The following is a 27,532-nucleotide window of genomic DNA, read 5'->3' as shown; positions in this document are numbered from 1 at the left end:
GTAAAAAAAATTGTAAAGATTTTTATTATTTACGCGATTATAGCGATTCTTCTTTATTTTCCCTTATTTCATTATCTTATCTAACTAAAGATAATGACCGTTTTCTATTTTTTCTCTCTACAATTTGTAGATTGTCCATACCATTCGTAATTACAATGCTCTAATGTTTCTTGGATGGGGAAAAAGAGGGCGGGCGGGAGAGAGAGAGAGAGAGAGAGATAACCAATGATCTTAGAGCTCTATTTTATATTTATCCTTGTCCATATCCGAGCTATGCGGTTCGTCCGAGAACCTTCGTAAAAACTCATCGTAGGCTAGAATCGCTACGTTTCTTCCACCTATAGCACTCATCTCCATCGCACTGGCCGCCCATTCTATGGCATTAACGTGATAAAGGCCATCGTAAAGTTTAAATTTATCTAATCGTACGTTCGTAGAATATCGTGGGTATGCCTTCCAAATCATTTCTTTCACTTCCTCGATCTAAAATGGAAAAGCTTATTAAAATAATTCGAAAAGAAATATTTCGAGAATGGATTTGTCCCGTACATTGAGAAAAATATTGTGTAAATCATTAAGGGATAACGAGGCATTGCTAAAGATCTTCCATATTTTGGAATCAGTTTCAGTTGGGCCTTCGACCGTGTCCACTCTTCCAACGGAATGAATTAGCGCATTGGAATTGCAACTTAATATGTTATCTAATTCTTCCTCGAGTCCAAAATAATTTCGATTCAAATCCCCTTTTACAAATGTCGCGATAGTCGTCTGGTATTCTCCTAAAAATACAAAGTCCGTAGGGAATTCTTCAAACGTAATCGGCATCTTCTGATCTTTCGTTAATGGAGTCGCAAGGATCACTATGTCATAGTGATTCTTCATGAGATTTGAGTTATCTAAAAAATGAAATATTTCGTTATAGTTTGCCGAGCGATAAAGCTCAGTTAAGTTTCAACAAACCTTCGCTCGAATATTGTACTTCATAAATGGGAAAGTTATTAACAGTCATATAACGTATCTTCTTAACGTAAGAAGACACTACGTTAACGTTAACATTTCTATATATCAAGTGTTCGACTACCTAAAATGACGATGCAGGATAATAAAATGAAGCAGAAAAGCCATATTTATTTTCTAACCGGAGATATTACTTTCTTGTTTCCCCCTTTAACTGCCCATAGATTTCCAATAGCTGAGGCAAGCGTTACGCAACCGACAAAACTTTGAATGTCCGTTGTCTGTCCATAATCTACTAATAAGGGCGCTTCGACTAATTCGTCGATCAATTTCTCCGCATATCCCATGTTTAAAAGATGATCTTTAATGGACACTTGCAATAGCTTTGGAAATTTCTCGTTCATGGCCATTAGCATAGATATCAGATCGGTGAAGGACTGACCCTTATTTTGTAATTGGTAAATTTTATTGAAATCGGCAATTATAGAAGCTATATAACTAAAAGAGAAGATTCGTCGATCGGTCGGTCGGTCTCGGTCGGTTATCGATATCGTGTGTATCTATATACTTTGGAAGATTAATAAAATTTATACCTGTTAAGTCTAAACGGTTGTATACCATATTTATATATTAATTTGGCTAAAGTAAATATCTTGGAATCGCTTTCTTGGAAAACAATATCTGTACCGTCCCATATAGCAAATTTTTCCTCTCTGGTAGGTCTATGTTCCATTCCTACGAGAGTATTGAAACAAATGGATTATTACATTAATGAATTTAAATATTAAAATTAATGAATTAAATGTCATAGAATGTACCAAGCAAATTTACAAATTCTTGCATGTATTTGTTTTCTTGGTGTATAATCGAACCTCCGGCCTCGTACTCGTTATCGTCAATTTTTATCGTCGCCAAACGACCACCGATCTTGTTAGCTTCGTAAAGGTCAATTTTTAATTCATTGTTAAATAATTCGGTGAGAAAATGCGCGGTCGAGGCAGCTCCTATACCTCCACCAATGACGGCTAGATCGCACGTGACCGATAGATATTAAAGGAACGAAGAAAAGAAAAAAAGGTTTCATATTATTAATAATAATTCAATATTATGCGTGCGCGTAAAAGAAATGATATATCTCTTACCAATTTTTGGTGTTTGTATTTTCAAAGAGAATGCATATTTTAATAGAAAACTTGTCAACACTGTGAGAAAATAACAACGATGCATATTAAATTTACAAAAATTACGCTCTTGTATGTAGAAAAAAGTATTATATCCGCCTGTGTTATTTATTTGATACAGGCACTATTTTTCGTACGATATCAGGAAAAAAAATATATATATATATATATATATATGTATATATTTTTTTGTACACTTGATAAATTAATATCGCAAGGTTATGTTTTTTATATAAATGCGGCACCGACAGAGGTCGCGTCTTTTAAAAAGTAGCGCCATCTTTCTAACTTGTTTACACGCTTGCTTAGTTTCAATTATTCGACGACGTGAACGACCAAATTTGACGTTGCGTATCGAGTGTTTTAGGTATTTACGAGAGAAGATTTACACCTTCTTGAAATCTTTGAACGGAAAAGCGAACGAACGTAAGGACAATCGTTCGATTAATGAATAGAATACTGAAATATGATATTACGTTGCATCTAATTGTAACTATGATTAAGAGAAGTCTTAACGTAGATACGTATTTAGCGTTACAACTTGTTGATTTTTGTTCCAAAGACGAGATGCTTGTCGAGATGCTTTTTCATTAAAAGCGTATATAACGTAAGGTACGGTTTTCTAAGCTGCTCCTTTGTTGCCGTATCTTTTTCACCTTCGAAATGTATATATATATATACATATATTTGAAGGCATATATTAAGAAACAGACGGAGTTTCGTCAATAACTAAATATACAGTATTGTCATTGTTTTCGTCATCGTATTTGCAAGAAAAATTTGGAAGATCGAGGACAGCACTTGGTTGCCGCGCACGTTCTGCATTCTATATCCGTGCTTTTACGAACAAACCGTGCAAAGTGAAACGAAACTTTGCGTTTAAACTATTTTCAGAAGCGACGCTCGTATAAGATCGTTATGTATTTTCATGTGTACGCGCGTACACAACGTTAAACAACGGTAGGTCGTAATAGCGAGATAAATTTAATACAACAAAATGATTTGCTTCTATGTAAATCGGTAAGTATATTAACTAACCAACGATCAATTTTGATTCGTTATCTTTCATTATCTCGTTGTCCGGATCGAAAGTTACGATGCTCGTCTTTTTCGACGAGTCTTTTGATACGAGATATACGTACGATTGGATGAAAAGCTATTTGAAAATATATGATTACTTGGAATTAGAAAGAAAAAAACCTAGACCGATAGAGACCGAGGTGAATGCGTGTCTCATAAATAAGGACGATACGGTTTGTTACCTTATCTTTGGGAAGCAAATTTATTTTGATTTCGCCGATAAGCTCAGCCGATCGTACCTCATTCGCGTTTGTTTGCTTGGCCCACATATCATCGCTTTTATTTTCATTCGCGATTCGCGTTACTTTTCCTCGGAGTACCGATCGAATTTTTCAATCGAAGAAGTACGACGTACGTTAGGATGCGATTTCACGAGAATTCCCAACGAAACGAATAATCTCGCTTTCGGCCTAAATTCCTATCTACCATTTGGAATCTCTTTGTTGGCCGACAGATGTATCTCGTTTTGTTTTTCTTTTTCTTCAATTCGTGTCTAGCGAAATGGACGACGAGAAGGCGTGGGGGCGAAAAGTTCGTTTCGACGATTAAGTCGTTTAAAAAAGATCAGCTTTCGCGTCTGTTGCCGAGCCGAGGACAGTGATCGAGAGAGAGAGAGAGAGAGAGAGAGAGAGAGAGAGAGAGAGAGAGCGAGCGAGTAACGGGAAACGCGCAAATATCTCGAGAAACGCCGAGCCCTTATCTTTCTTTTCTTTCTTTCTTTCTTTCTTTCTTTCGAGAGCCCTCCTATCCGGGATATGCGAGCGTGCGTACACGTCGATATGCGAAACTCTATTCTTGAAAGGCGAGTTATATAGAAGTTGGTCGGACGAAACTAAACGTGAGAAGTGTACGTGTAGTACACGTATCTCTCGAGCGAAGGAAGATGAATGAAATCAAAGGAAAATTATTGATCGCTTTTTTCACGGAGCCCAATAAGACGAAAGAAAGAAAGGAATGATTGGTATATTCGGAGAATAGAAAAATGTATCTTCGGCGTGGAGCCGGCCGTCTCCTGAGCGCCGGCATTGGCGTCTCCTTCGCCGCACGCCGCTCTTCGCTCTCTCTCGTACTTTCGGGTGGGAGTAAAACGAGAGAACCCGAGCGGTTTAACGAGAGAGAGAGAGAGAGAGAGAGAGACCACGAGAAAGATGAAGCGAGACGATATAGGAAGTTGATGGTGGGGGAAACGGCCGATCTGACCGGAGAGAGAGAGAGAGAGAGAGAGAATATGTAGGAATCTGCAACACGGTGGGAGGAGCGCAAGTCGGAGAGAGAAAGAGAGAGGGCCGATGGACTCGAAGGAGAGGGAAAAGCACGGTGCTTTTGAAAAAGTTTTATCTTGCGGCGCGCTTGGTCTCTCAGACGCTACCGAACGCCGGTACGGTGTTGCACGGTGTGTGCTGTGCTTTCTTCGCCGTTCCATCGGGAGAACAGACAGACAGACAGACAGACAGAGAGAGAGAGAGAGAGAGAGAGAGAGAGAGAGAGAGCGAGAGAGAGAGCGAGTAAAGGAGGGGGAGAGAGGAGAGGAGAGGAGAGGAGAGAAGAGAAGAGGAGAACAGAGTCAGAGATCATCGCGTGGACCATCTTCTCGCAAAGTCCTCGCGCGTACCCTTCTTCCCATACCGATCCTCTACTTTTTATTCTTCGTATCTCGTCATTGCCCACTCGCGTTTGCAACGACGGACGCACGCGGATAATTAAAAGGAACAACAGGTTCTTCGTCTTGCATTCTTTTATTCAAATACACGCGTAATGAGTCGTTGACGAATTCGCCGAAAGAAAGAGACAGATAAATAAAGAGAAAGAGATTGTAATTTCACGCGAGAAGAGGGCGAAGAGATCGAGGAGTACTCTTTGCCTGTTATCGAAATGAAGAAGAATCGTGTTTTATTAAAGAGTGCGTTGCTCTTCTTGCTGATCGGCGCTGATCTACTACTCGTCTCCGCATCCGAGGTGAGTCTCTACGATTTTCATTTTTTTTTTTTTTTCATCAAAGCTCCATGTTCCATACCGCGAAGAGAAATGCAGCGTGCCTTTCTAAGATTCGACGCGACCCACGTGTTCTCTCCTCGAAATATTTCGATTCCGTTGTTCTTCGAAAGATCGAACTCGAAGAAGGGAACGTCGTTTATATAAACACGTCTTTTATTTTCAAATTGGATAAATCAAATTGACTTATCATATACTTTTATTTTCTTGGAATAAAATTTATAAGCAACATTACGTATATATATATATATATATATATATATGTATGTATGTATATGTATAGACCACCGGAGGAAAGCTCGATTCGATAGCGCGACGTTTACATTTTGACCTCTATGGGGAGTATCGTCGTTCTTGCGTTTCGGATTAGACTTATCTCGATAACTTGTGTTTCCCGATATTTAAGTCGATAACGCGACTCGCGATCGTTTCGTAGAAAACCGTGCGCGACGGCTACGATCAACAGGTACGTGTATGCGTACGCGAAGGACGATAGGGAAGAAAAGAAAGAAAGAAAAGAGGAAAAAAGAAAGACTTGTTTCTCCGAAGAGAAACTTGGCATCCTCTCTTTGCAAAATCGAATCGTTATTCCTGACGACGAGAGATACGAGACAAGAGAAACTCGCTGGATAGTCTCGATATGTTCCCTAACGGACGTGCGGATAATTCCTCGAGGTCGATTATATTCCGATCACACCTCCAACTTTGAGACAAGAAGCAGAGAGAGAGAGAGAGAGAGGTTTGTCGTGTGGCGGGCGTTAAGCATTACTCGCGCACCATCTCGAAATACACGAATAGAAAATTAACGAATAACCGAGATGCTTCGTATCCAGTGCGATTCAAAGAGAGATCGCGCCTTCTTTTAAAGATCTTCTTTCGTTCTTAAGATCGATGATGGAACGAAATACCGAAAGATAAAGCGTCTATTTAAAAGTCGGCCTGTAATAATTCGGACGAGCGACGTTATCTGCTCGTGTTGCGATGCTCGATAATCGCGATATCGCGTTTCGTCATGGTTTGGTGTACGCAGCCGAGCTCGTACGATAAAATTACTTCTGCCGGATGCACGTTAACATCGAGACCTAACTTAATTGGAGAGATTATCGGAGGTTGAAAGGACTCGATTCGCGAAATGGTAGCGCGTGCAGAGTTAATGACTCTATTTGAGCCGAGCCACGCGCGTATATTCTATTCTTTTCCACTGATTTTTTCACTGATCACCGATCGACCGATCCTCGTCAAGTTCTTGACTTGTCAGAAGATTGGTTTTTATGAGCGATATCCTCGAAGCACGGGCACATCGAATCGATAAAGTTCAGGTTGACGAGATCCGTCACGGTTCGTCGGCGAATCGTCGTCGTTCGACTTTAACATTTGCACACGTTACCTTTACTATAATATCGCTTGGCGCATTACGCAACGGGCTAATACGCGTCTCTCGACAAAGTATCTTTCGGAGAGACTTGTCGAAGGTTAACTATAATTCCTTCGGACGACGCGTCATCGATATCTCCTTGACGATGTTCTTCGATTCATCGTTCAATGCCTTTCTTTTGTCAGTTAGTCCTCAAAAAGTTGCTTCATCGAAATTATAATATTCGTTTTATCGTTTAGGGTAAAGAATTTGGGTGGTCCTTGCGAACCCAACGGATCTTTAAATGAAACAATGATCTTTCGTAGATTATGAAGTTATGTATGTATGTATATATATACATACATACATACGAACGATTTGTCAGAAAAATTCAGAAAGAAGACGGATCGTACGTTCTCACGACGAAATCGTTGTACGAGAAGAAAGGACGGAGGGTAAAGGATATCGAGGAAGAAGAGAAGGAAGGGGGTGAGGAAGGCATATCGGAGTACAAGGTTCCTTCATTATCGTATCCTTTTTCCTCGGACGTCGACATGGATATGGTCGTGTGGTGTGTTTTCGAACGAAGAAACCTTTCGAATGGATACGGTATTTGGATTCGTTTGGGAAAAGGATGAAGGGAAGATTTGTACCTTATGAAAAATATGGTAATGCAGGTGGCTTTCCGCTTCGACGGGGCTTTCGGTTCGCGACCGTTTTCTCTTCTTCCTTTATACTCGAACTCGGCAAACGTGCGTTCTCGTACGAACATAGTCGCACTTCGAGCGTATTTATATACGGCAACGAGAGAGAGAGAGAGAGAGAGAGAGAGAGAGAGAGAGAGAGAGAGAGAGAGAGAGAGACAGTGTCCACGAGAGTCATCGGGATTGTATGCTGGAAAGATCGACCGAGGAAGCAAAAATGTAAGGTTTCCGGACGAGACGCAATTCAAGCGCGGATAATTTGAAAACTTGCAATGATGTCTTACGACTACGCCAGAAATATATCCCGAGTGTACCCTTACCTATAGGGATAAACGATATTCTTTATACCGATGATCGTGGTGCTTCTCTTTTTCTTTCGAGCTCCCTCGAAATGAACTCTCTTTATTTTATCTTTCTTCTTCTTTCTCTCCTTCATCTTTTGCTTGCCCGTAAAAAGTAGTACACCGTAATTAATTCTTTGTTATCGGAAGACATTATCCAGAAATATCGTCGTTTTCGACGAGATTGCCTAATTTTTTGTCGTCCTCTCGTACTCGTTCGGTCGAACGATTCGACGAGTAATTCAGTATTTTTGAAGTCGAAGGAACCGTAACCGGTTGTCACGTAAGTATACACGAGGTCTTACGTAAATCGTCGTCAGGGTCGTTGAAAAAGTTACGCGATGTTGTACGGAGAGAAGAAAAGATAAAATAAAAAAAAAAAAAAATAAAGAGAGGAAAAAAGAAAGAAAAAATAAAAAAGCAAGAACAGCGATCGCAAAAAAGATATAAATGCACGGAGCTTTGCGAGTCTCCTCCATGATAAATCGCTTACCTCACCGTGCAAAGTCCATTGGTACACTTGACTAGTAATGGTCGACGTTACAACGTTTTTCTATGACTATTATGAATGATTTATTCATTATATTATTATTTACATACACACGACGATACGACGTACGGGTGTTTCGATATAAATAAGTGTAACGGTTTTCTTATAGCAAAAAAATCTTCGTTCGAACATGCTCCAACAGCTCGTAATTAATCGGGAAAATGAATTACCTATATATGTCGTCGTTACGGCATATTTGTATCAGAGAGAGAAAGAGAGAGAGAGAGAGAGAGAGAGAGAGAGAGAGAGAGAAAGAGAGATCGATACGGATATTTTCAATTCGTATTGGCGCGGTCCAGCTTTAGGGCACTTGAAACGGCGCATTCGAGTGCGAGCATCCTCGTGGAAGTACTTTTTCGTTGCCGAGTACCGGCATTCGAGTACCGCTCGAGCGCCACTTTCAAGTGCCTTATCGCCAGAAGGGATCTACTTCTTTTAACGTGTCCATTCGCACCCGCGACGATTTCCATCGCGACGATTGACCGCACTTCGACTTCTTTTTATGCGGTATAAGACAGATATCAAACTTCCTCTTTCTATGTTTTTCCTCTTCTTTCCTTTTCTTTTCTTTTCGGCTTCACGAAACGTACATTTTTTTAACACGTCAAACTGTTCCTTTCTTTTATTACAAGAGCCGTCGTATTTTTACCTTCTCATAATGTACTTGTTAAAGAAATCATTGATTCTCCTAGTTGACGTGAATCCTTAGATACCTAGACCGTTTACGAGGAGATAATTGACGCTTAAAGTGGGTCGAGCACGTCGAGTAATTCGATAAGATGTTGTTTATCTTCTTGTTCGGCGTTAAATGAAAACGACGAATGGGAAGGATTTCGTTGAAAAAATCTTTGGTCCGACACGAAGTATCTAGACGGATAAATATTTACATGGATAGATAAAATCGAAAGCTCCAGAGAGGTAGTTATATAAGCCGCTAGTCCGATCGATTTTTCGGTTAATCCTGATTGGGACGCTAATGTGCCAGTTATCCTTTTTCCTACTCGATTCTCACGCTCTTCATCATATCCCACGAAATATCTAGATATTGCAATGCGGATTGCAGCTATCCCTCTTTTCTCATAGTATTCTCGTTACATCGATTATCCTTTTAATCGGATATGGACGGTGAAATTGCGTGAATGACCGTGAAATTAAAGTAGACGAATATTTGCGGAAGTTACGGGGTCAACTTCCCTTCCGAACGATCGTGAAAGAGCGAAACGAAAGAGAAGAAGGCTCTCTTGTACTTTTCCTCGAATAGAGTAACTTCGATGCCCGGTCAGGTAGGATCCTTTCGAGAGTTCTCCCGCATCTCTACGCATGTACCGATAAACAAACGCGTCGCGCGTCGCGCGTCCACTCGTCCGGAGTGTCCTGCACCTCTTTTCTTTCTCTACTTTTATTTTAAAGAAAATCATTATCGCGCGGAGGCGTGCCGAATGTGCTCGCAGCCCAGACGCAACGAATACGAGGGATTGAGCGCATCGTGACCGTGTCGCTGAGAGAGAGAGAGAGAGAGAGAGAGAGGGAGAGAGAGAGAGACCGAGTGAGGGAAGGAGCCTCGTTTGCTTGACGAACAAAGAGCGTGTTCGAGGAGAAAGCACGTTGTACGAGAATAAAAAGGGAAGAGAGAGAGAGAGATGCTAAAGAGGAACGCGAGGAGAGAGACGTTAGGACGATCGCGTCTTAAACGTGTGGGCGAGTCAAACTGGTTTTCACGTTCGCGTGTCCATGGAAAGAAAGGAGAAGAAAGAAGGAGGAAGGTCTTGGAAACGAAAAGCAAGAGCGAAGGCGACTTTCGTACGTATCGCGGTGCTCCCCATGGCAACAACGCAAGTTGGTCTCCCGTTTAACTCATGTACTACGTACAACTCTCTCTCTTTCTCTCTCTCTCTCTCTCTCTCTCTCTCTCTCTCTCTCTCTCTCTCCTCTCGCCCTTTTTCTGCGTACTCCTCTTTCTTCGTCTCCGCCGCCCATAATACCACCTCCGCCGCCCCCGCTACTTCCGTTGACGATTCTGACACTCTGCGATATCGCCGAGTGATAGTACTATGCAACAGCGTAATATCGAATGCTGTTCGACGAGGCAAAAGATTGATATCATAATCGTAAAATTAGTTAGAAAGAAAAATTTCAAGGACTTTCAAAATTTTATATTTAGTCGGAGATCAGAGGATTAACGGTACGATGCAAAGTTTTATGGGAGTATTTTAACGAGACCCCATGGCAACATTGGAGTCGAAAAAAGATTGAGCGGACACATGCGGCTCCGCGTCGCCTCTTTATCTTGTTTATTCCATATTTCTTTTTCTGACTCTAGGAAAGACAAATAACGAGAGGTTATAACAAACAGCTTTTTTCTTAATCTCATCTTTCGCCAATGTCGTTGCGCGTCATTCGGTGACACATGGGAAGAGAGAGAGAGAGAGAGAGAGAGAGAGAGAGAGAGAGAGAGAGAGAGAGACTTTGCGACTAGACGAGACGGTCAATGTAAATGAGTAAATAAAAAAGAAGAAAAAACATTCCTCTAGTCCGATTTTGATAGGAAGTAAAGTTGGAATTTGTCAAATATAAGGATGGGTGTCAGGTGTACGTCGGAATATTACGATAGTTCGATTTACCTTTCGTTTCCCTCGATCGACACGCATTGTTCGCAAGAATTTTTGTGATATTCGATCGCGATTTCTACAGGAATATTAAATTCATAGGGTGTGAATAATGTAAGCGATATTCGAACGTATGTAAATCCGATTTGGATTTTTTCTTCCTTTTCTTTGATCGGCCTAAACTTTGCTTATTTCGCAAGCATATATCTAGCTATATAATACTATATGTAGATAGTTACACAGTATTCAAATTTCATGTTTGTTTATTTTTCAAAAAATAGCGCGATGCCAAACGTATAAAAGTATTTAACGTTAGGTCGGCGAAAATTTGACGATTCCTCGAAATTTGCCATTGCTAAAGTTCTCTATCGTTCGTTTAACGGGATGCAGAGAGTTTCTCATAAGATCGTAAAGCATATTTTTAGATATTCTCGCGTCAGGCTGCTACGAAGGGGCGAATATAATAGAGACGAATCTTTATCATTTGATAGCAATCATCGATTCCTTTGCCTTCTTTTGAATTTTAAACGTACGAGCAAATGTTAACATCCATATAGCCTTGCGACGTTTGGTGTGGTGTGCAAAGTCAAGGTCAATTCGTGCACGTGTTCGTTGACAGGATGGCGCCTGCCCTCCCACGTGGCAAGAGCCAGGCAAAAAGGGAATGCCAATTCTTGGAATGTCCGTTGACTATGCGCGAATAAGATTGCGCATACGTATGGAAAAGATAATGTAAAAGTAATCGAAGGAACGCTCGCGTGAAAATCCGGAATGAGAGGTTTCGCTTGACTTGTGTCTCTAATTACAAGATCACGTTGGTTATGTCTCTCTTTCTCTCTCCCCCCCCCCCCTCTCTCGCTAGTTTTTCCTAAGGCGCGAACGGCTCGGAACGACATGGTCATTATCCAGCCGCGAAAGTTGATCATTAGCGAACACTTAACAATCACGCGTATCGCGAGATCCTCTCGTACGCGTATAAGCACCGGCAAATACAGGCAAATACTTCTCGGTCCGGCCAGCAACTGGCACTCTTCGATCCTAATCACTCGCCATTCAGCGTAGCTACTCTTGAAGGATCCTTACCGAATGTCTCCTCGAATTCCTCGGCATTGACGAGTCAAAGGAATCAAGATCCGTCGATTATAACAACCGCCGCGTAATTTACTACTCGCGCGTTGTAGATAATGTGCTTCGAAGGGAATAAGAAGTATTCCGAGAGAGAGAGAGAGAGAGAGAGAGAGAGAGAGAGAGAGAGAGAGAGAGAGAGAGAGAGAGAGAGAGAGAGAGAAAGGGAAAAGAAAGATTTAACGCGAGGACACCCCTGCCCTCGTTCGTCTCTACGTAGACCGCAAGACGGTGAAACAAGGCACGGTATTAAGTCGGTTTACTTTTGGCTCGATAAGGCGATCCTCGAATCACGTGGACGGCGAATGATTTTGAAAAGAATAAGCCACGGTATCAATAAATTTAATGTTATCTACGGTCATAAATCCACGCGGTGCGACCATTGGGGCTCGATGAAGCATGGTTAAACCGATGCCGTTTGAAACTTATGTGCCGGCAGAGCGCGACCGGTGGAATATGCGAACGCTTACGTTCTTGCGTTTCTATTTAAAATAACTCGTAAATGTATTCGCGGGAGGACGAATCTTTTACTTATTCATACCGCTTGATAATACTTGACATACGGTAAGAATCCTACCGCTGCATAGGTCGAGTTTTACGTGGTATCACGTAGGTATGGGTTTCTCAAAGCATTAGAAATGCATAATTGATAGATTCTTTCGTAATAGACTCTAGAATGGACAATTAATCCAGTTAATGGGCCTTTAGCAAAGTGTCGAGTAATTATCTCGTAATAGTTTTCTGGTAGATTGCACGATAAATTTAAACGAACGTACGCTTGGATGTGCGTTGCGTTCGACGTACATATCCAACGATTTGAGAAAGAAGAAAGGCTAGATTGAAGTAGAAGGAACGGATATGTCAGAAGGAAGAGACAGGCAGTGTTCGTCGTCGTCGTCGTCGTCCCTTCATACGATTCTATCTTTAGCTCTCTCTCTCTCTCTCTCTCTCTCTCATATTCTCCTCTTGTCTCCTTTCGCCGTCTCATCCTTTCCTTCTTCGCGTAAAACCTCCGAGACTAATCGATCGATGTACGATCATCCTGTTTTCGACGCGAGAGCATTATAACACATTATTGTATATTTATTTGTAACGTATAAGGTATAAATATGTAAGGTATAAATATTGCTTATCCTTTTTATAATTAGGACGATTTCCATAAGGACAAATAAGAAATGAGGATGAATAAAGTCAGAGAGTGTTGGAAGCATTTACTAAGATAGGAGGAACGGGGAAGGTTGTGTCAGGGTTTCGATTTCTAGGGACTTTTCAAACAATTCAGAATCCATGAAAAGGCGCTTCGCTGGGAAAAGAGGGTTCGGGAGGGAAAACGGTTCTCGTTTTACCGCCGCCACGGTCGGTGAAAAGAGAAAATCTGCTCGTTTCCACTCGCGTTTCTCGTTGAAAAAATCCCTTTTTCTTGAAGAGTCGGTGTATTCGGGTCGTGCGTCCTACATTCTGGCCAAGCGTCAAAGTTAATTGCAGGTGTTGAGGACGATTATGTGAGTTTGCGAGAACGCGCTCTATCCCTTCGCACGATGAATTCAACAATTTTATCGTCTATATTTTCTCGAACGTCAATGTATTTCGCATAGGCATGCGACATGTACGCTTAAAAGAAGAGCATAAACTTCTCGCGCGTAAACGTGTACACCTACGCGGGTTAATCGTACGTTAATCGTAGCTTGCGCGAGAGTCTCGATTTTCTAGATCGAACTCTCCAACGAGACAAGTCTTTTCAACTTGGCGCGGGGTTGCCTTTCGGACGGAAACAGAGAGAGAGAGAGAGAGAGAGAGAGAGAGAGAGAGAGAGAGGGGGGGGGGTGGGCGGAGAGGCGAGATCGCGTTGAAATAACAGTTTGATTTTCACTTTTTAAAGAGCGACTTTATCTCTGGCAAATCGATCCGACCCGTCGATAACAGACGTCTCTAATTGAACGATATAAAATGTACCACGATACGAATTTCAACAAGTTCATATAATGCGAGGTATAAAATTTCTGGTAATTAACATCGTGACCATCGAAAGGATTCACGAGAAAAACTCGTCGAAGCCATAGACGCGATTCGCCGTTATAGATTTATTTTCAGAAAAGTCTGTTAATTAAATTCTCCCTTAATTTTTCGAGATCTGGCTAGTTTAAATATCATATCTCGTTCAAATAACAAAGAATATGGGAGTAAAGTATTATCTAATTTTATTCAAATTTTCCATATTCATCGGATATTAATTACTTCGCTTTTGTCAAAAACTCTCTATTTTCCTTCTCTCTTTTCTCTTTCGGTTTTATTTTCTCTCGAAATGAGAATTAACCGACGCGAAAGTAGGTGGATAAAAAGTTCGCTCGGACCAAGAAGAGAGATATCGCGAATGTATTACGTCTTCGAGTTACTTTACTCGCTCGCGCCGTTACGTAGGAACAGAGGGATTATCGTTATCCCGCGAAGAACCTTCGTCAGCTTTCCTTCCTCTCGGAGGAGATAGAGAAACATCTTTGGCACGTTCTTTTTTCTCTCGCTAGGACTTTCTTTCGAATGGAGAAAGTACAAGATAACGATATGTCGTTTTTTTCTTTTCTTTCTTTTCTTTTCCTTTTCTCTTTACTAACGCAATAAGACACGTAACATAACGCATTTATATTTGGATTTATTTTTGTATTATTAGCCTTTTGCGGACGATCCTTTTGAAATTCTCAGTGAAAAATTTTCTCGCGAAGCGGATGTAGAATATGTGGGTATATAACAGAATAAAAGCACGCTCCGTATTCTCCCAGTTATTTCGAGCAATTCCGTCACGCGCGTTTCCCAAAAAAGTTTCTTCTTCGGGTACAGCGCGGAGCTCTATAAATAAGCGCTTACAAAATGGTCTCGTATATTATATGTACGTATATTTCGAAAAACGGGACATTTCAATTAATGGATCAACATTTTTTTTGTTTGTCCGTTAATATCATTGTTATCGAGAACACGTTCCTCTTTGCACGTTCTTCCTCTTCCGTTTCGTTCCGTTCTCTCTTCTCTTCGTCCTTCGCGAAATGCTCTAGCAGATTTCACTTATCGCATAATTCCTCTTACACATTTTATATACGTACTCGTTAGCCGATTCCAATTCGTATATTTTTTTTTCTTTGGCTATACGTTTTTTCGTTCACGGTGATATCTCTCATTCCTGGTAAATTTTTTTTTTTAACGAAACGAAAAAATAGCCACGTACGTCGAAAATATACGACTCTTTGAAAATCTACAATTCGAGCTCTTATTGCAAATTATAATTTCTCATTTGCGCTGAAATCTTTTAAATAAACGAGAACGTCCTGATAACTGATCTAATTGTTTAATCGCAAAATATAGAATATAGAAGTTTCGCGTTAATACAATTTATTTCCGTAAAGCGCAATTCGTTCCATCTTCGAGTCCGTCCCGATTCGAGAGAGAGAGAGAGAGAGAGAGAGAGAGAGAGAGAGAGAGAGAGAGAGAGAGAGAAAAGGAAACATGTTTTCTCGGGGTTTGACCCGTTTCTCGATCGAATGTTCTATGTCTCGACGAAAATTATCTCGGAATTTCCGATGAATATGTAGAAATAGATGTATCATGAGAGAAGAGTAAAGAAAGGTTGTATATTTAAAAATGTACATGTTAAAAACTACGACAGAAATTTCTTTTTATTATTTCTCGTCGCAGCAATTCAGGAGAGGATTTATCTCGTAAGTCGGAGTTATATATCGTCGTAACGCGCAGATATGCCTTCTCCGAAAACTCCCAATCTTCGTTACGCAATTTTTCTTGAGACCGATGATACCATTATATTTGACTTGGAGAAAGTATATTACGCGGACGCGTCACGTTTCATAATCGTATGCCGAGCCGAATGCAAAGCGCGCGCTACCATATACGGTCGAATCCTTCGAACGCTCGTCGAGACGTCACACTTTTTTCTTTTTTTTCTCTCGCTATATCGACGACATCTTTGCTGCTGACTCGAGAAAGACCGCGAGTCATCGCGATGCTTACGCGAAAGAAAAAAAGAATCATTTCCGGCGGACGTTCCAGGCATTTTTTTTTTTTTTTTTTTTTTTTTTCTCTCTCCTTCTTTCCTTTCCTTTCGCTTCTTTTTCATTTCTTTTCCTCCTCAATACGGCAAATATCTTGTCTAACGCGGAAGCAGAAAGATAAGTTTCCCACTCGAGGCGCGGCGCGATGCGACGTTGTAAGTACGAGTTAAATCGGACCGACGTTGGTACTTTGATCGCAACAAACAAAAATGGCGAAAGAATAAAAGAAGAAAGAGTCCAAAATTAAAAAGAGGAAAGCGATTTGAGAGTGAACGCGCGAGAATGATCAGAAACGCAGAAAGAGTATCAAAGTTGGTTTTCACTTTTAGATTTTCGACTTTCGATAATCGTAGAATATTCCGTTGCTGTCGAGCCAGGCTCGAACGAGCGAGCGCGCACGTGGAGAGCAAACGTTTCTGCCGCGCGAATGTGGCTTAGGGCGAATACACTAAAAGGTAAAGGTGATATTGCGTAAGCTCCGAGAGCGTACGTGTACACGTTAATGTTTGCTGTCTCCTCTTCGATGAGTCAGACCGCTATAATGCTATATCGAGGATTTGCTCTCTCCAGAGACGATTAGCCATTTTATTATCAACGATAACAATTGGATAAAATTGAACTGTCGAATGTGCAAAAGTTTACGCGAATTTATTGCGAAGGACGGGGCGGGAGGGTAGTACTTGGTACGCTCGGTAAGTAAAAACGCTCGAGAGACGTACGCGACGAAAGGACAAAGAGTAACGAACCATGACGCCAACGTCTTTGTAACGTTGATCGAGAGAACTCGCTAGGGAAAATTATTCGAAAGGAGAGGAGCCTCGACTCGAGAATATTAACGATAAGCGCGAACGCGATTGCAACTATTCGATATAGATCTATTGTCATTGTTGAGAATCATGACTACTAACGATTGACCAACGATTACAAATAGCACAGGTAGAATTTGAATATTCTATTGTCGGAACAGAGAGTCAGTGGATCAATGATGTCATGGTAAAGATGACGTAAGTTGCAAATAAGCTCTCTCGCCTTTGCCCGTAAATCTATGAAATATAATAGGTGCTAAGTATATTATTGAAATACATTATGTGTGCCGCGAAGGATTGAATTATGCGCTATCTTGATGAAGCGAAGAATATAATTATCTAGAGGAATTTTGAGAAAATTTGATTAGCCTCATAAATATTATATAATAGATTTGAAAATGTCATTTGAACGCAATCCTTTTCTGTCATGTTCGCGAACGAGCGAGCGAACGAACGAACGAACGAACGAACGAACGAACGAACGAACGAAATGAAATATTTGTATTTAAGAATTGAAATGGCAAAAGAAAACGATTTGTGTCAATCGCAACGAAAATAGAACCGTAAGAATCTAGCTAGTCTTTAAGGATGCACGCGCTCTTGTAACTCGACGTTTATGCGCACGTAGGTATTTCAAGTTTTTCGACGAAGTAATGGGTGGACATCGCTATTTTAAACGCGGTCGATCTCCGCGTTTTCCGCACCAAAAGAGAGAAAGAGCCAATGTTATTCTTTAAGCGGGCGTGAATCGATCGATGTTCGTTGACCGTTAAAGCGATATATATATATATGTCTATGATATGTGTACATACATATACATATATGTATATATATATATATATATATATATTCTCGTTTAGGTTATTAATTCGTAAGAAGAAGATATGCTCTTACTTTTTGATATTCCGCTGGTAGTTTGCCTTTATTATTCTCGTTTTAATCAATCCCTGATGAGTTCTCGGTAATGACCGAAGCTACCTCGGAAGTGTTGCGTTGAAAACGTTATAATTGGTGCTTAATTGGAAAGCCGATATCCACGTATTAGATTTGCTTTCAGAAGCAACGGATAACTTTAGAGCGTTGGGCTAGCGTATTACGGAGGTTTACGGACTACGCCTTCGTAATCCATGAAATTTTTGCCAAGAAAATTGAACTCTTCCTCCCGCTCCTATTTTTCTCCGCGCTTAATCGTTTTCGGCGCTGCAAAGGGAATGAGAAAGGAGAGGGAGAGGCGGGGGAGGGGGGGGGGGGTAGGAAAAAACAAAAGAGAAAACAAAGAAACAAACATAAAGGTTTAACGATCCTCTTTCTGTCGACGATAAAGTTCTTTGGTGAGTCATTCGCAAATGAAGTAAGCGCCGCGAACCAGTTAGGCGGCCGAATTGAAACGTTAGATGAGGTCAAATAAAAATGATCGAGCGCGTTAAAGAAAGGAAGGGAGATAGAGTAAGAGGAGAGAATTGATATTTCCGAGAGCGTACGTCTGGGTTGCGTGTGGCAATTAACGAGATGCATCTCCGACCATGTATCGTCTCGCTCTCTCATTTAGGAACGTTTTGAAAAGTATTTTCTCTCTCTCTCTCTCTATATATATATATATATATATATTTTCGACCACGTTCGACTACGTGCGTGATCAAAGCTAAACGATTATGGTCGCTTAAAGTTCGGATGGATTCGTGTAAGGAGGCGTGCAAGCGTCGCGACGCATTAGAATTAAGGTCGATCGTTGTTGCTACGCGTCCCCCTGAAGATGAACGAAAGCGCGCACGCTTTCACAGCAGGCATCCGAAGGATGGATGAATCGCGACACAGCATTTCGCAGAGAGCAAAGGGCGTCTCGTCTCCTCTCCTTCGTCTTCTTTTCTTCCCTTCGCGCCCTGCGAAGCTCCTTTTATTTCTCTCTTACGCTCCCCCTCTTCCTTTATCCGCCGACCCTTTTGGGGGTGGAGGAGAGCGCAAAGGACGTGGCTTTGCTCGAACGAACGAACGAACGAACGAACGAACGAACGAACCGCTTTGTTCCGTTTTGTAACGGGCCGCGTAACGAAAGACGGCTTTTTTTTCATTTTTCAGAGAGCTTGCCTGAGTCGCTTTTATTCGATCGGTGTCGTCGCGTGAATTCTTTACGTATCGAAACTATCAAAGGGTTGTGCTTCTTCGATCCGTAAATAAAGAAAACGAGAGAGGCGCGATGATTATCGATCGTTGGTAGATAGCGCGGAGACGTACGTACGCGTATACGTACGTCGGTTTCTCGATATAATGTCTTCCTTTTTTCGGGCCGAACGGTATTTCTGGACGATGAGTCATACATTTCTACCGTCTACACTCATTTCAGCCGTCATTGAGTCACAAAGGCGAGTTATATCGTAAAAGCAGTACGCGAGCGACGTATGTAACCAGCTCGTCGTTTATCGTTATTCCTCGATAGAATTATCGATAATCGGAACTACTTTCCTCCTATCCTCTCCACAATCGTAGAAAAGCTTCGGTGTCGGATGACGAATTGTAAAGGTTCCAAGTTTTAGCCGAGTTAGCCCCGTGCAAGGATTCGCCGTAGCTCGGTTGTGTCAGACAATGGACTATTAGGGCAGTTTCGCGTTAAGCCGCTCGACGGGCTGCTCGTACCTCTTTATACTCTTGGGCATTCGCCGAGAGGGTGCCTGTTCTCGAGTAGTGGGCTCTCGAGAGTTGCACGTTCCCAACCGACGTGTTCTCCCTCCTCCTTTTCTCGCTCTCCTCCTATTTACCCCCATCTCTGAGAGTTAGGAGGGCCGTGCTGCTAGGCTTCGTAAGGCTTTGTCGCTCTCGCTCTCGAAAGAGAGGCTCGAAAGACGCTCGAATTCCTTTGTACATTGCCTCACCGCTATTTCCCGATAGCGATCAGGGATGGACGGGGGCCGATCGGCGTGGGGTGGTGTGGGGGGGGAGGGAGAGCAGGAGGAGGAGGAGGAGGAGGAGGAGGAGGAGGAGGAGGAGGGGACCGGCGGCCGGTTGTGTGCGGACTCGTGGAGAATAAAAGATCGATCGAGAACTCGCCGCTACGTTCGGCCCATCCGCGATGACTTTTTCTCTTCTTCTTTTTTGTTTCCTTTTTCTTTTTTCATAGCCGACAACGTTTTCAAAACGTTCCAAGTCGTCGTCGTCGCGTCGTTTCGGCGCATTAGAAACATTATTTTGCCTATCGGTAGGCCCTTGCAACTTCTCTATATTGCGTTTCTTTGAATATTTTCATTGAGACGAAAATCCCTAGTACGTATCTCGGTTTCTAGCGTAAGAAGGGATCGAGGTCGTCTTGCGATTCTTTTTTTTTTCCTTTCTTTCTTTCTTTCTTTCTTTCTTTCTTTCTTTCTCTCCGCTCAATCTGTATAGCGCGCGAAAAAGAGCTTCGTTCTATGTACTTAGGAACCATAATCTTATATAATGTGGTTGTAGTGGGTAGCGCTCACGTAGAGTTTCATCGTAGTTTCAGGTCTCGGTGATTTAAAAAAGATATGCGAACGATGAGATACCCTCGGATGCGCATGCAAGCGTAAGTACTCTTCGATTCGAGGTCGAACTTAACGATTCGGTACAAGTTGTATCGTGATTACCATACGACATGTACAATCGTACCGCGTCTCATATTTTTCTCGTCGCAACGCGTCATTTCCTAACGACTAATCGAATTTCTTTCGCGTACGATTCTTTCGATCGAACGATCCGCGTATCCAAGCGGAAGGAGCGTTCGCTAAAGGCGGCAATACGAGATATGTCCTCGTCGACGACGGCACTCGTCAAAACAATGAACTTCTCGAATTTGTCGATTTTTCGAATCCATTTGGATACGCGATATGTGCGCGTGACGTTGTTAAGCGTCAGCATGTGATTTGCACAATTCGCTAAATTCTATAGCATTGAAGCGTTCGTTATAGCATTTGCGAGAACAAGAATATGGTATAACAACCAACGAGTCGCCGTTGAGAGATTAGTTTATGAAATGTAGGAGCGGGCGAGTGGAAGAAAGAAAGAAAGAAGGGGAAGGAAAGAAGAGATACATCTATCCATGCTCGATCGTTGGAAGTGGGTCTCGCCGGAGGAATTATTTGCTTTCGTCAAAAACATGCAGCTTTGGTCGCCTTCCGAAAGATATCCGGCTCTCCAGTAACGGGCGCGAGCACAGGGGCTCTTTTGTCGTCGAGCGGCTTGCCTTCTTTTTTTTCCTTATCTTTTTTTGCGCTAGAATCGACAAACTTCCCTCGAAGAGAAGAAGAAGGCGCGCCGCGGTTTGTCAAAAAAATATATGTATACATATTTCCATTTCTCATTGGCGATTGGAAATCTTTGCCCATCGTACGTATATCCTCGACGACGCGCCTCCTTCTCGTACGTACTAACGCCGAGATATTTGATGATCCTATTGTATAATATTCATATCGTAATTGGCAAACGGTAATTTTGTCGAAAATATAAAAAAAACAAAAAAGAGCATTTAGCGCGCATGCTAGCCGGCGGTCGGATTTCGTTCAACGAAACGATCGAAGAGAGAAAAGTAAGCCTTACTACCTACTACCGGCCGTGGGATGTACTTTCCAAGTACTTAGATATAAAACGCGACCAACGGCCGTATTTCGGCTATGCGCGTTTACAGTGAAAACAAAGTGTCGAGCTTTGAAAAAAGTGACGATCGATCGTCGCTCTCGGATATCAGCTTTCAAAGCTTCGGCGAGAACTACCTTTGGCTTTCTCCTTCCTTATCAAAGCGCGTCGTGCGCGCGCGAGAGAGAGAGAGAGAGAGAGAGAGAGAGAGAGAGAGAGAGAGAGAGCGCGCGCGCGCGCGCGCGCGCTCGAACGGGTAGACGAAGAAATAGACCGGAAGAGTCTATTTTCGAACGAACAAGCGAACAAGCTACGTCGAGAGTAAATGCAAAGTTGAAAAAAGAGCTTCCTCCTCTATCCCTTCTCGGATATTTTGCGAATGCGAAAAAAGAAAAGCGTCCTCGCGAGTAATCAGCGAGAACAGTGACTCTTCTGACTGGCAGATCGTAGCCTGAGGGATCTTTGATTTGCCGGTACGAGTCAGGCGAGACATTTTTCTCGGGAAATCAGACCGACGTGATTTCCGCAATTTCGCGTGGAGCCTTGCGGAAAATGCGGTGTCCAAGAGGATTGCCCGCTTGATATTTGGCCTCTCTGTCTCATTGGTACATATCTCTCCATCTCTATCTCTCTGTGGATATGAAACTTCATATAAGATCATCCTCGAGGAAATCTCCTCTTCTTCTTCTCTCCTCCCGTTCTGGCTTGGGAAATAGCACGTGTCGTTTATTTCTCCCCCGCCCTAGCCGGCCGACATCTTTCTTTATTTTTCGGACGACACTCGACAACGACTCGCTTATAAATACACAAGTAATATTCCTTTTTTCCCCGATATAAATCCAATACAGATATAGATAGATGGATAGATAGATATATAGAGGGACTAGAGAGTATCACGAGGTAGATATTTTCTAAGGGCTACGTTCCGAATCGGTCTACTAAAATTTAGCGACAGGTACGTGTGCGACATTCAAGAAAAGATGGCTCGACGACGTCAAAGTGGATGAAGGGAAATTTTTCGCGCGTGCGGATGTTTCTCGTGCACACGAAGAGGAGCTCGTTGTTCCGTTGAGAGGCTGTTAAAATGCAAAGGGGCGCGGTTAAACGATGCCCCGGACCCGCCACTCGCACGCTCTTCTTCTACTCGCGAGTAGGATTCGCCGCCGCGTGCGACCGCTATTTAGTATTCCGTCGCCTTCTAGCGAGTCTCACCTCGCTAACGTGTTCCTCGCATTAATATACCATAGCTTAAGACAAAGGACGATCGTTGGGTCCCTTCCTCCTCCTTTCCCCTCTCTGTCCCCCTCAGGGAAGCATGGGCACGTCGGCTTGCTTCTTCCACCCAGTGAGCTTCGAGAGCCGCCTCGGAGCTTTGGCCTCCGAGAGAGCTTCTTCGACACTCGACCGACCGTATATTTTCGTTAACTCGAAGCCCGTCGAAAGGTCTCTCAAATTGCCGGGATTTTCTTCCTTCCATCTCTAGCGCGTTCGCGCCTTCGAGTTCTCTTTCTCGTACTCTTCATATTTTTCTCATACCAATATCTTTCCTTTCTCCTTCCTTTCCTCTATATTCCTTTCCCCTTTCTCTAAAAATATTTTCGTTTATAAAAAAACGAGGGTGAGCGAATTAAAAGGAATTCCGCGTAGGATCTCCTTTGAACGTAATACGAAGAAAATCATCGTACTTATCCAAATCGAAACTTTTGCAAATTTCTGTTGCTCCATGCGTAGGACATTTGTACCGGCCAGGGTTATCGACGTTACTCGCCTTGACCTTTTGCCAGATTGCAAGCTCCAATTATAATAACTATACGCGAGTCGTCGTTTCTCTCTCTCTCTCTCGCGAGCGAGCGAGCGAGCGAGCGCGCGATTATTTGCGATCGAAGCGAAAAGAAATCCGTTGATTATTCCTTTCGTTCCCCTCCACTTTTCTCCACAAATCGCTCTCACTTACATCTCAATTACATCATTTTCGTGATAGAAATGTGGAAGAAGGAGAGATAAATTAAACGATGAATATGCGTTGCCACGTGTAGCGTAGGCACGCAACCAGCCTACGGATCGACGAAACGCGTCCTCTCGCTCTAATTAATTCTAAAGGTTTTAGCGAAATTATTATATAGGCGCGTATCGTTCTCTAGGAAAAGGCAAAGATTTAGAGTTTTCCAATGTAACATATCGTATTTCCAATGTAACGAGCGATAGTTACATCTAGAAGCGAATACTACTCTCTCACGAGTACCTCTCGTTTCTTTGGGGGCAAATCTCCCGTGGATGAGTCACGGTTTCTTTTTCGTTCGCGGTTTAACGACCTCGCGCCTCTCATTGTCGCGCGTGCGACTGCGCGAGATAGCACCCGTTCTTTGCTTTTCTTATCGAAATTTATCCTTTTAACATCGGGAAAATTACTTTTTCTCGCCGACGATTTGCGACCTTCCGCGGTTTTCATCATCGAGAAAAGTTGCGAGGTTCTTTTTCTTTTTCTTTCTTTTTTTTTTTTTCCTTTTTGATACTACCTAAATAATTATCGTAGGTCGTCCGCGGTACCGCTTAACGAGAAAGTTCATCCATCGATGCGTTGTGTTATTCCATCTATTGTAGGTACGTGAAAACGGGTCACCGTCGTCGATTCGATTACCTAATCGGTGTTCGTCCATAATGACGCTCGCCGTAATGAGCACGTTGCAGCTGTTACAAAATAGAATCGTATCGTTGGCGTTGTTTAGTTCGAGAAAGGTGTGGATATCAGAAGGATGGAATGTCTCTTATCTTAGGTGCGCGTCATCGACCGAGCGAACAAACTGCGATGGCCTAAATATGGGATCCGTTTGAAGATGCGAGTTTGTTTCGCGCGTAACACGCTCGCTCGGCGAACGATCGATAAAGAAATCGTTATCGAGAACGGATCGAGCACGGAGACTCGAGTAATAATCGCTCGAGTTCGACCACTTTCCATGATGGCCCTCGGAGGAGGAGACAGTAAAGATAAATCCAAATAAAAATAATATATATATATATATATGTATGTATGTATGTATGTATGTATGTATGTATGTACGTATATGTATGTATGTACGTATATGTATGTATGTATATAAATCGCGCAAAAAATATTAACAACGCGGGTGGTGGTGCGCGCGTAGAAGCGAAATCTTTCCCTCTCGCCCGACCCCTCTACTTTCTTTTCTCAGTTCGACTCTCTTCGAGGTCCTTAGCGACGCAGGACGAATTCCCTTTGGGCACTTAACCTGCGCGGACACGTATTTCCCATGCATTTTAAGGATTTCGGACTGTAGGGGCGGTGTTTTGTCGAAGTATGAGCACGTAGTTGCCGCGAAAGGATCATAGAGTGGACTTAGCTCGAAAATCCCGTGTAAAACTTGGCCGGAATAACAAAGTTCCGTCTAGCCGGCTCGAATGCTTCCCGATGCGATGCTCTCCCTTCGGCTCTTTTATTCTTCCACCGAGCTAGTATACCCTGCGCTCTTCGGGAGATTTATATTTCCGCAAATTTCTCACCCTACTTCTCCCGTACGTCTCCTAATACGTGCTCCCCTCCATAACGTATTTTAACTCGACCAATACCCCTCCCTCCAGCCCATGTCTCCTCTACGTGTCTTACCCTGGAATCATCTTGATCGTCTAAATTAAAGTTGATCGATCTAAGTGGGTCGATTTAAGTAACCGATACACGCTTATACTCCGTTCCTTTTTATCGAGCAGCAATATAATCGAAAAGGATGCGTCGCGATCTAAAGAGAGGAGCTCGGACGTAATCCATTAAATATATATTTTCTCGACGTTGATTCGATTATCCGAGCGCAAGTAGCGTCGGCTAGTCGATAAATTCCGAGTTTAGAACGCGGTGTGCCACGAGCGACGATTAATAAGTCGTCTAGTGTCATTATCCTCGTTAAAGTCAGTAACTCTCGCTCGCTCGCTCGTTCGGATCCCTTACAACCCCGTAAACGGATAAGGGTACTTTTAGGTCGGTGGATGCTATAGAAGGGAATCGGCTTTGGTCGTTTTCTCTTTTTTTTTTTCTTTTTTTGTTTTTCTTTTTTAGCGCATAAACTAACGCAAATTCCTTTTCGGCCAGCTTCACGAGTTTTTTTTGTTGCGTCTCCATAACGATAGGTCAGATTTTCTTCGTATCTCGTTTCGGTACACGTAGATGGGGTAAATCGTCCTCTTCGTTCGGTTAAGTCGATTAGAGAGAGAGAGAAAGAGAGAGAGAGAGAGAGAGAGAGAGAGAGAGAGAGAGCGGCCAGTTGGCTGCCCGTTGCCTGTCGAGGCTTTCGAATCACGGATCGCACGGCTCACACGACTCGCGCGCGTGGTTCACGAGAGAACCCGACTCTCGAGCCCGACGAGAATGCCGGGTACGATCCTGAATTTATATCGCGTGTTTAGGTGAGAATTGCTTCTTTACGAGGGGCACGTGAGAACGCTTCGCGATAGCTCTATATATACAATAGCCGTACACACGCGAATGTACATGGTCTGCCATCTATGCCATCTATACACATACGTGTGTGTAAGAGTATAACGTATCGGATATGCAACGAATCGCGAATACGTGTAGGCGCGCGCCACGTTTTTTTCATCCAATTTATGCCAAAGATTTGTACTCTGATTCTTTTCAGAACGATGACTTGGTTTTCGATCAAGATGGCAAACAATCGAGCTTGGAAATTCCGTTGATCGAGAAACACGAGGAGCAATCGATCTTTCATAGGATAAAGAGATCGTTTTTTAGTTTTTTCGATCCCTTCGTATCCGCTACTACTACCAATACCAGTGATACTAACGTCGACAACGGTACCACCACTTCAGCGATCGGTACCACGTTATCGTCGCCGACGAGTGAGTCGATCCTTATTTCTGTACACACTTGGGTCGATCGTTTCTCTCGTAATTCATCTTTCTTTTCTTTCAGACTTTCGAAAAAACGAGGACACCGTTGGCCAGATCGACGATACGAATAATACCGACATTACGAAATCTAAGAAAACCCGTCCGAATTTGGAGAGATTGATTCGAGATAGTCAAGAGGAGTACGTCGACGATAAGCAGGTAACGCGAAATGTTTGAAATTGTTGAAATTTTCATAGACAAGGACGATATATATCTGATTAATTCGTTGAAAAATTATTCTCCCGATAGGAGAACGAGATCGGTGACGTGGCGGAAGGGCGAAGACAACCGCAGAATTATGTCAATTCCGACGACGAGGACCTCGTGGCGTCGGGTAAAAATATTCTCTCTCTCTCCCTTTGTATATACGGATAGAAAAAAAAAATATATATACATATATATATATCTTGTTCGAGCTATCTCAGCATCGCCGAGTTTTTCCTTTCAGGCGAAATCGAGGGTAGCGCAACGGACTCGGACGTTTCCCAACCTGTCACGGAGGGACAAAAGATCGAAGGAAAGGCCCGTAAGTAGTATTCCGAAGAAAAGTCGGTATAGTCGGCTGTGTAACGGACAGGATAAATGAACGTTTAAGGATCATAAAACGTGATCGAATCGATCGTTTCGACAGGATTTTATCGGATAACGTTGACGGTTGGCGAGCCTTACAGAAGAGAGTACGCCGACAGAAAGAGCAGGGAGTACAAGGAGCTAAGCGGTAATTTGACACAGGCTTTGGAAGAGCTATACGCTCGACATATTCCCAATTACGATCACATGGCCAACGTCATTAAAATATCGTAAGTATATTATACATACTACCTATACTTGATGGTAGGAGGTGGAGAGAAGACGAGTGAGCGACGAGACGAAAAATATAATATATTATTTTCAGGCCAACGTCCGACGCGTTTACGTCACAAGTCACACTCGACATTGGTTCTACGTTCACGGACGAGTTGGAGGTACGGGATATACTCGAGAAACAGTTGCAGTATCATTCCTTGGGAAGCATCCAAGTTGGTCCGGAGGGATTCACTTTCCGACATTTTCTAGGTAACTTTTTCCGCAAAAGAGCACGTTTCGGCATTAGGAAATGATCGATTCTTCGTCGTACTTGGTCGCGCTTGGCAAAAGAGTAAAGTTTTCCCAACTATTGCATACGTCGTACGTATTATGGTAGTACGTAAGTACGTGGTACGCAGTAATGTCTAACCCACGTAGAGATAGAGATAGAGAAAATGTTCTTTCGAAGAATGGATCGTTTCCATCCGAAGAAATGGGAG

The 27,532-nt window shown here is 42.6% G+C and overlaps 2 protein-coding genes across 5 annotated transcripts in view; one reads left to right on the top strand and one right to left on the bottom strand.

The window, feature by feature from the left end:
• Positions 1-17: 17 nt before the first annotated feature.
• LOC118450182 (prenylcysteine oxidase 1) lies at positions 18-27,187 on the bottom strand. Of its 3 annotated transcripts, none has more exons than XM_085655890.1 (8): positions 27,066-27,187; positions 2,100-2,159; positions 1,776-1,982; positions 1,551-1,692; positions 1,152-1,455; positions 961-1,081; positions 550-896; positions 18-483 (listed from the first exon to the last, which is right to left on the bottom strand). In XM_085655890.1, the coding sequence occupies exons 1-8, from the start codon at positions 27,181-27,183 to the stop codon at positions 232-234; spliced, it is 1,551 nt and encodes a 516-aa protein (XP_085512016.1). In that variant the 5' UTR covers positions 27,184-27,187; the 3' UTR covers positions 18-231. The 3 variants fall into 3 exon arrangements, with proteins under 3 accessions (XP_085512016.1, XP_085512017.1, XP_035741594.2); XM_085655891.1 differs by having other exon boundaries at positions 27,069-27,184; XM_035885701.2 differs by lacking the exon at positions 27,066-27,187 and having other exon boundaries at positions 20-483; positions 2,100-4,296.
• The window catches only part of trol (terribly reduced optic lobes), an 84,469-nt gene continuing 61,578 nt past the window's right edge, over positions 4,642-27,532 (top strand). The window contains exons 1-7 of one of the 2 annotated variants that reach the window (XM_085655862.1): positions 4,642-5,174; positions 25,976-26,195; positions 26,269-26,405; positions 26,496-26,580; positions 26,695-26,772; positions 26,878-27,046; positions 27,142-27,302. In XM_085655862.1, coding sequence (XP_085511988.1) covers positions 5,091-5,174; positions 25,976-26,195; positions 26,269-26,405; positions 26,496-26,580; positions 26,695-26,772; positions 26,878-27,046; positions 27,142-27,302 — 934 coding nt within the window. In that variant the 5' untranslated portion in view covers positions 4,642-5,090. The remainder of the gene's footprint in view (positions 5,175-25,975; positions 26,196-26,268; positions 26,406-26,495; positions 26,581-26,694; positions 26,773-26,877; positions 27,047-27,141; positions 27,303-27,532) is intronic. The other variant, XM_035885669.2, reaches the window with a different exon arrangement.

This window comes from Vespa mandarinia, chromosome 3 (genome assembly GCF_050613455.1).
Source record: "Vespa mandarinia isolate Hongniang chromosome 3, ASM5061345v1, whole genome shotgun sequence".
Classification (NCBI taxonomy): domain Eukaryota; kingdom Metazoa; phylum Arthropoda; class Insecta; order Hymenoptera; family Vespidae; genus Vespa; species Vespa mandarinia.
The sequence above is the reverse complement of the archived record's forward strand: the minus strand, read 5'-3'. Positions and strand labels throughout refer to the sequence as shown.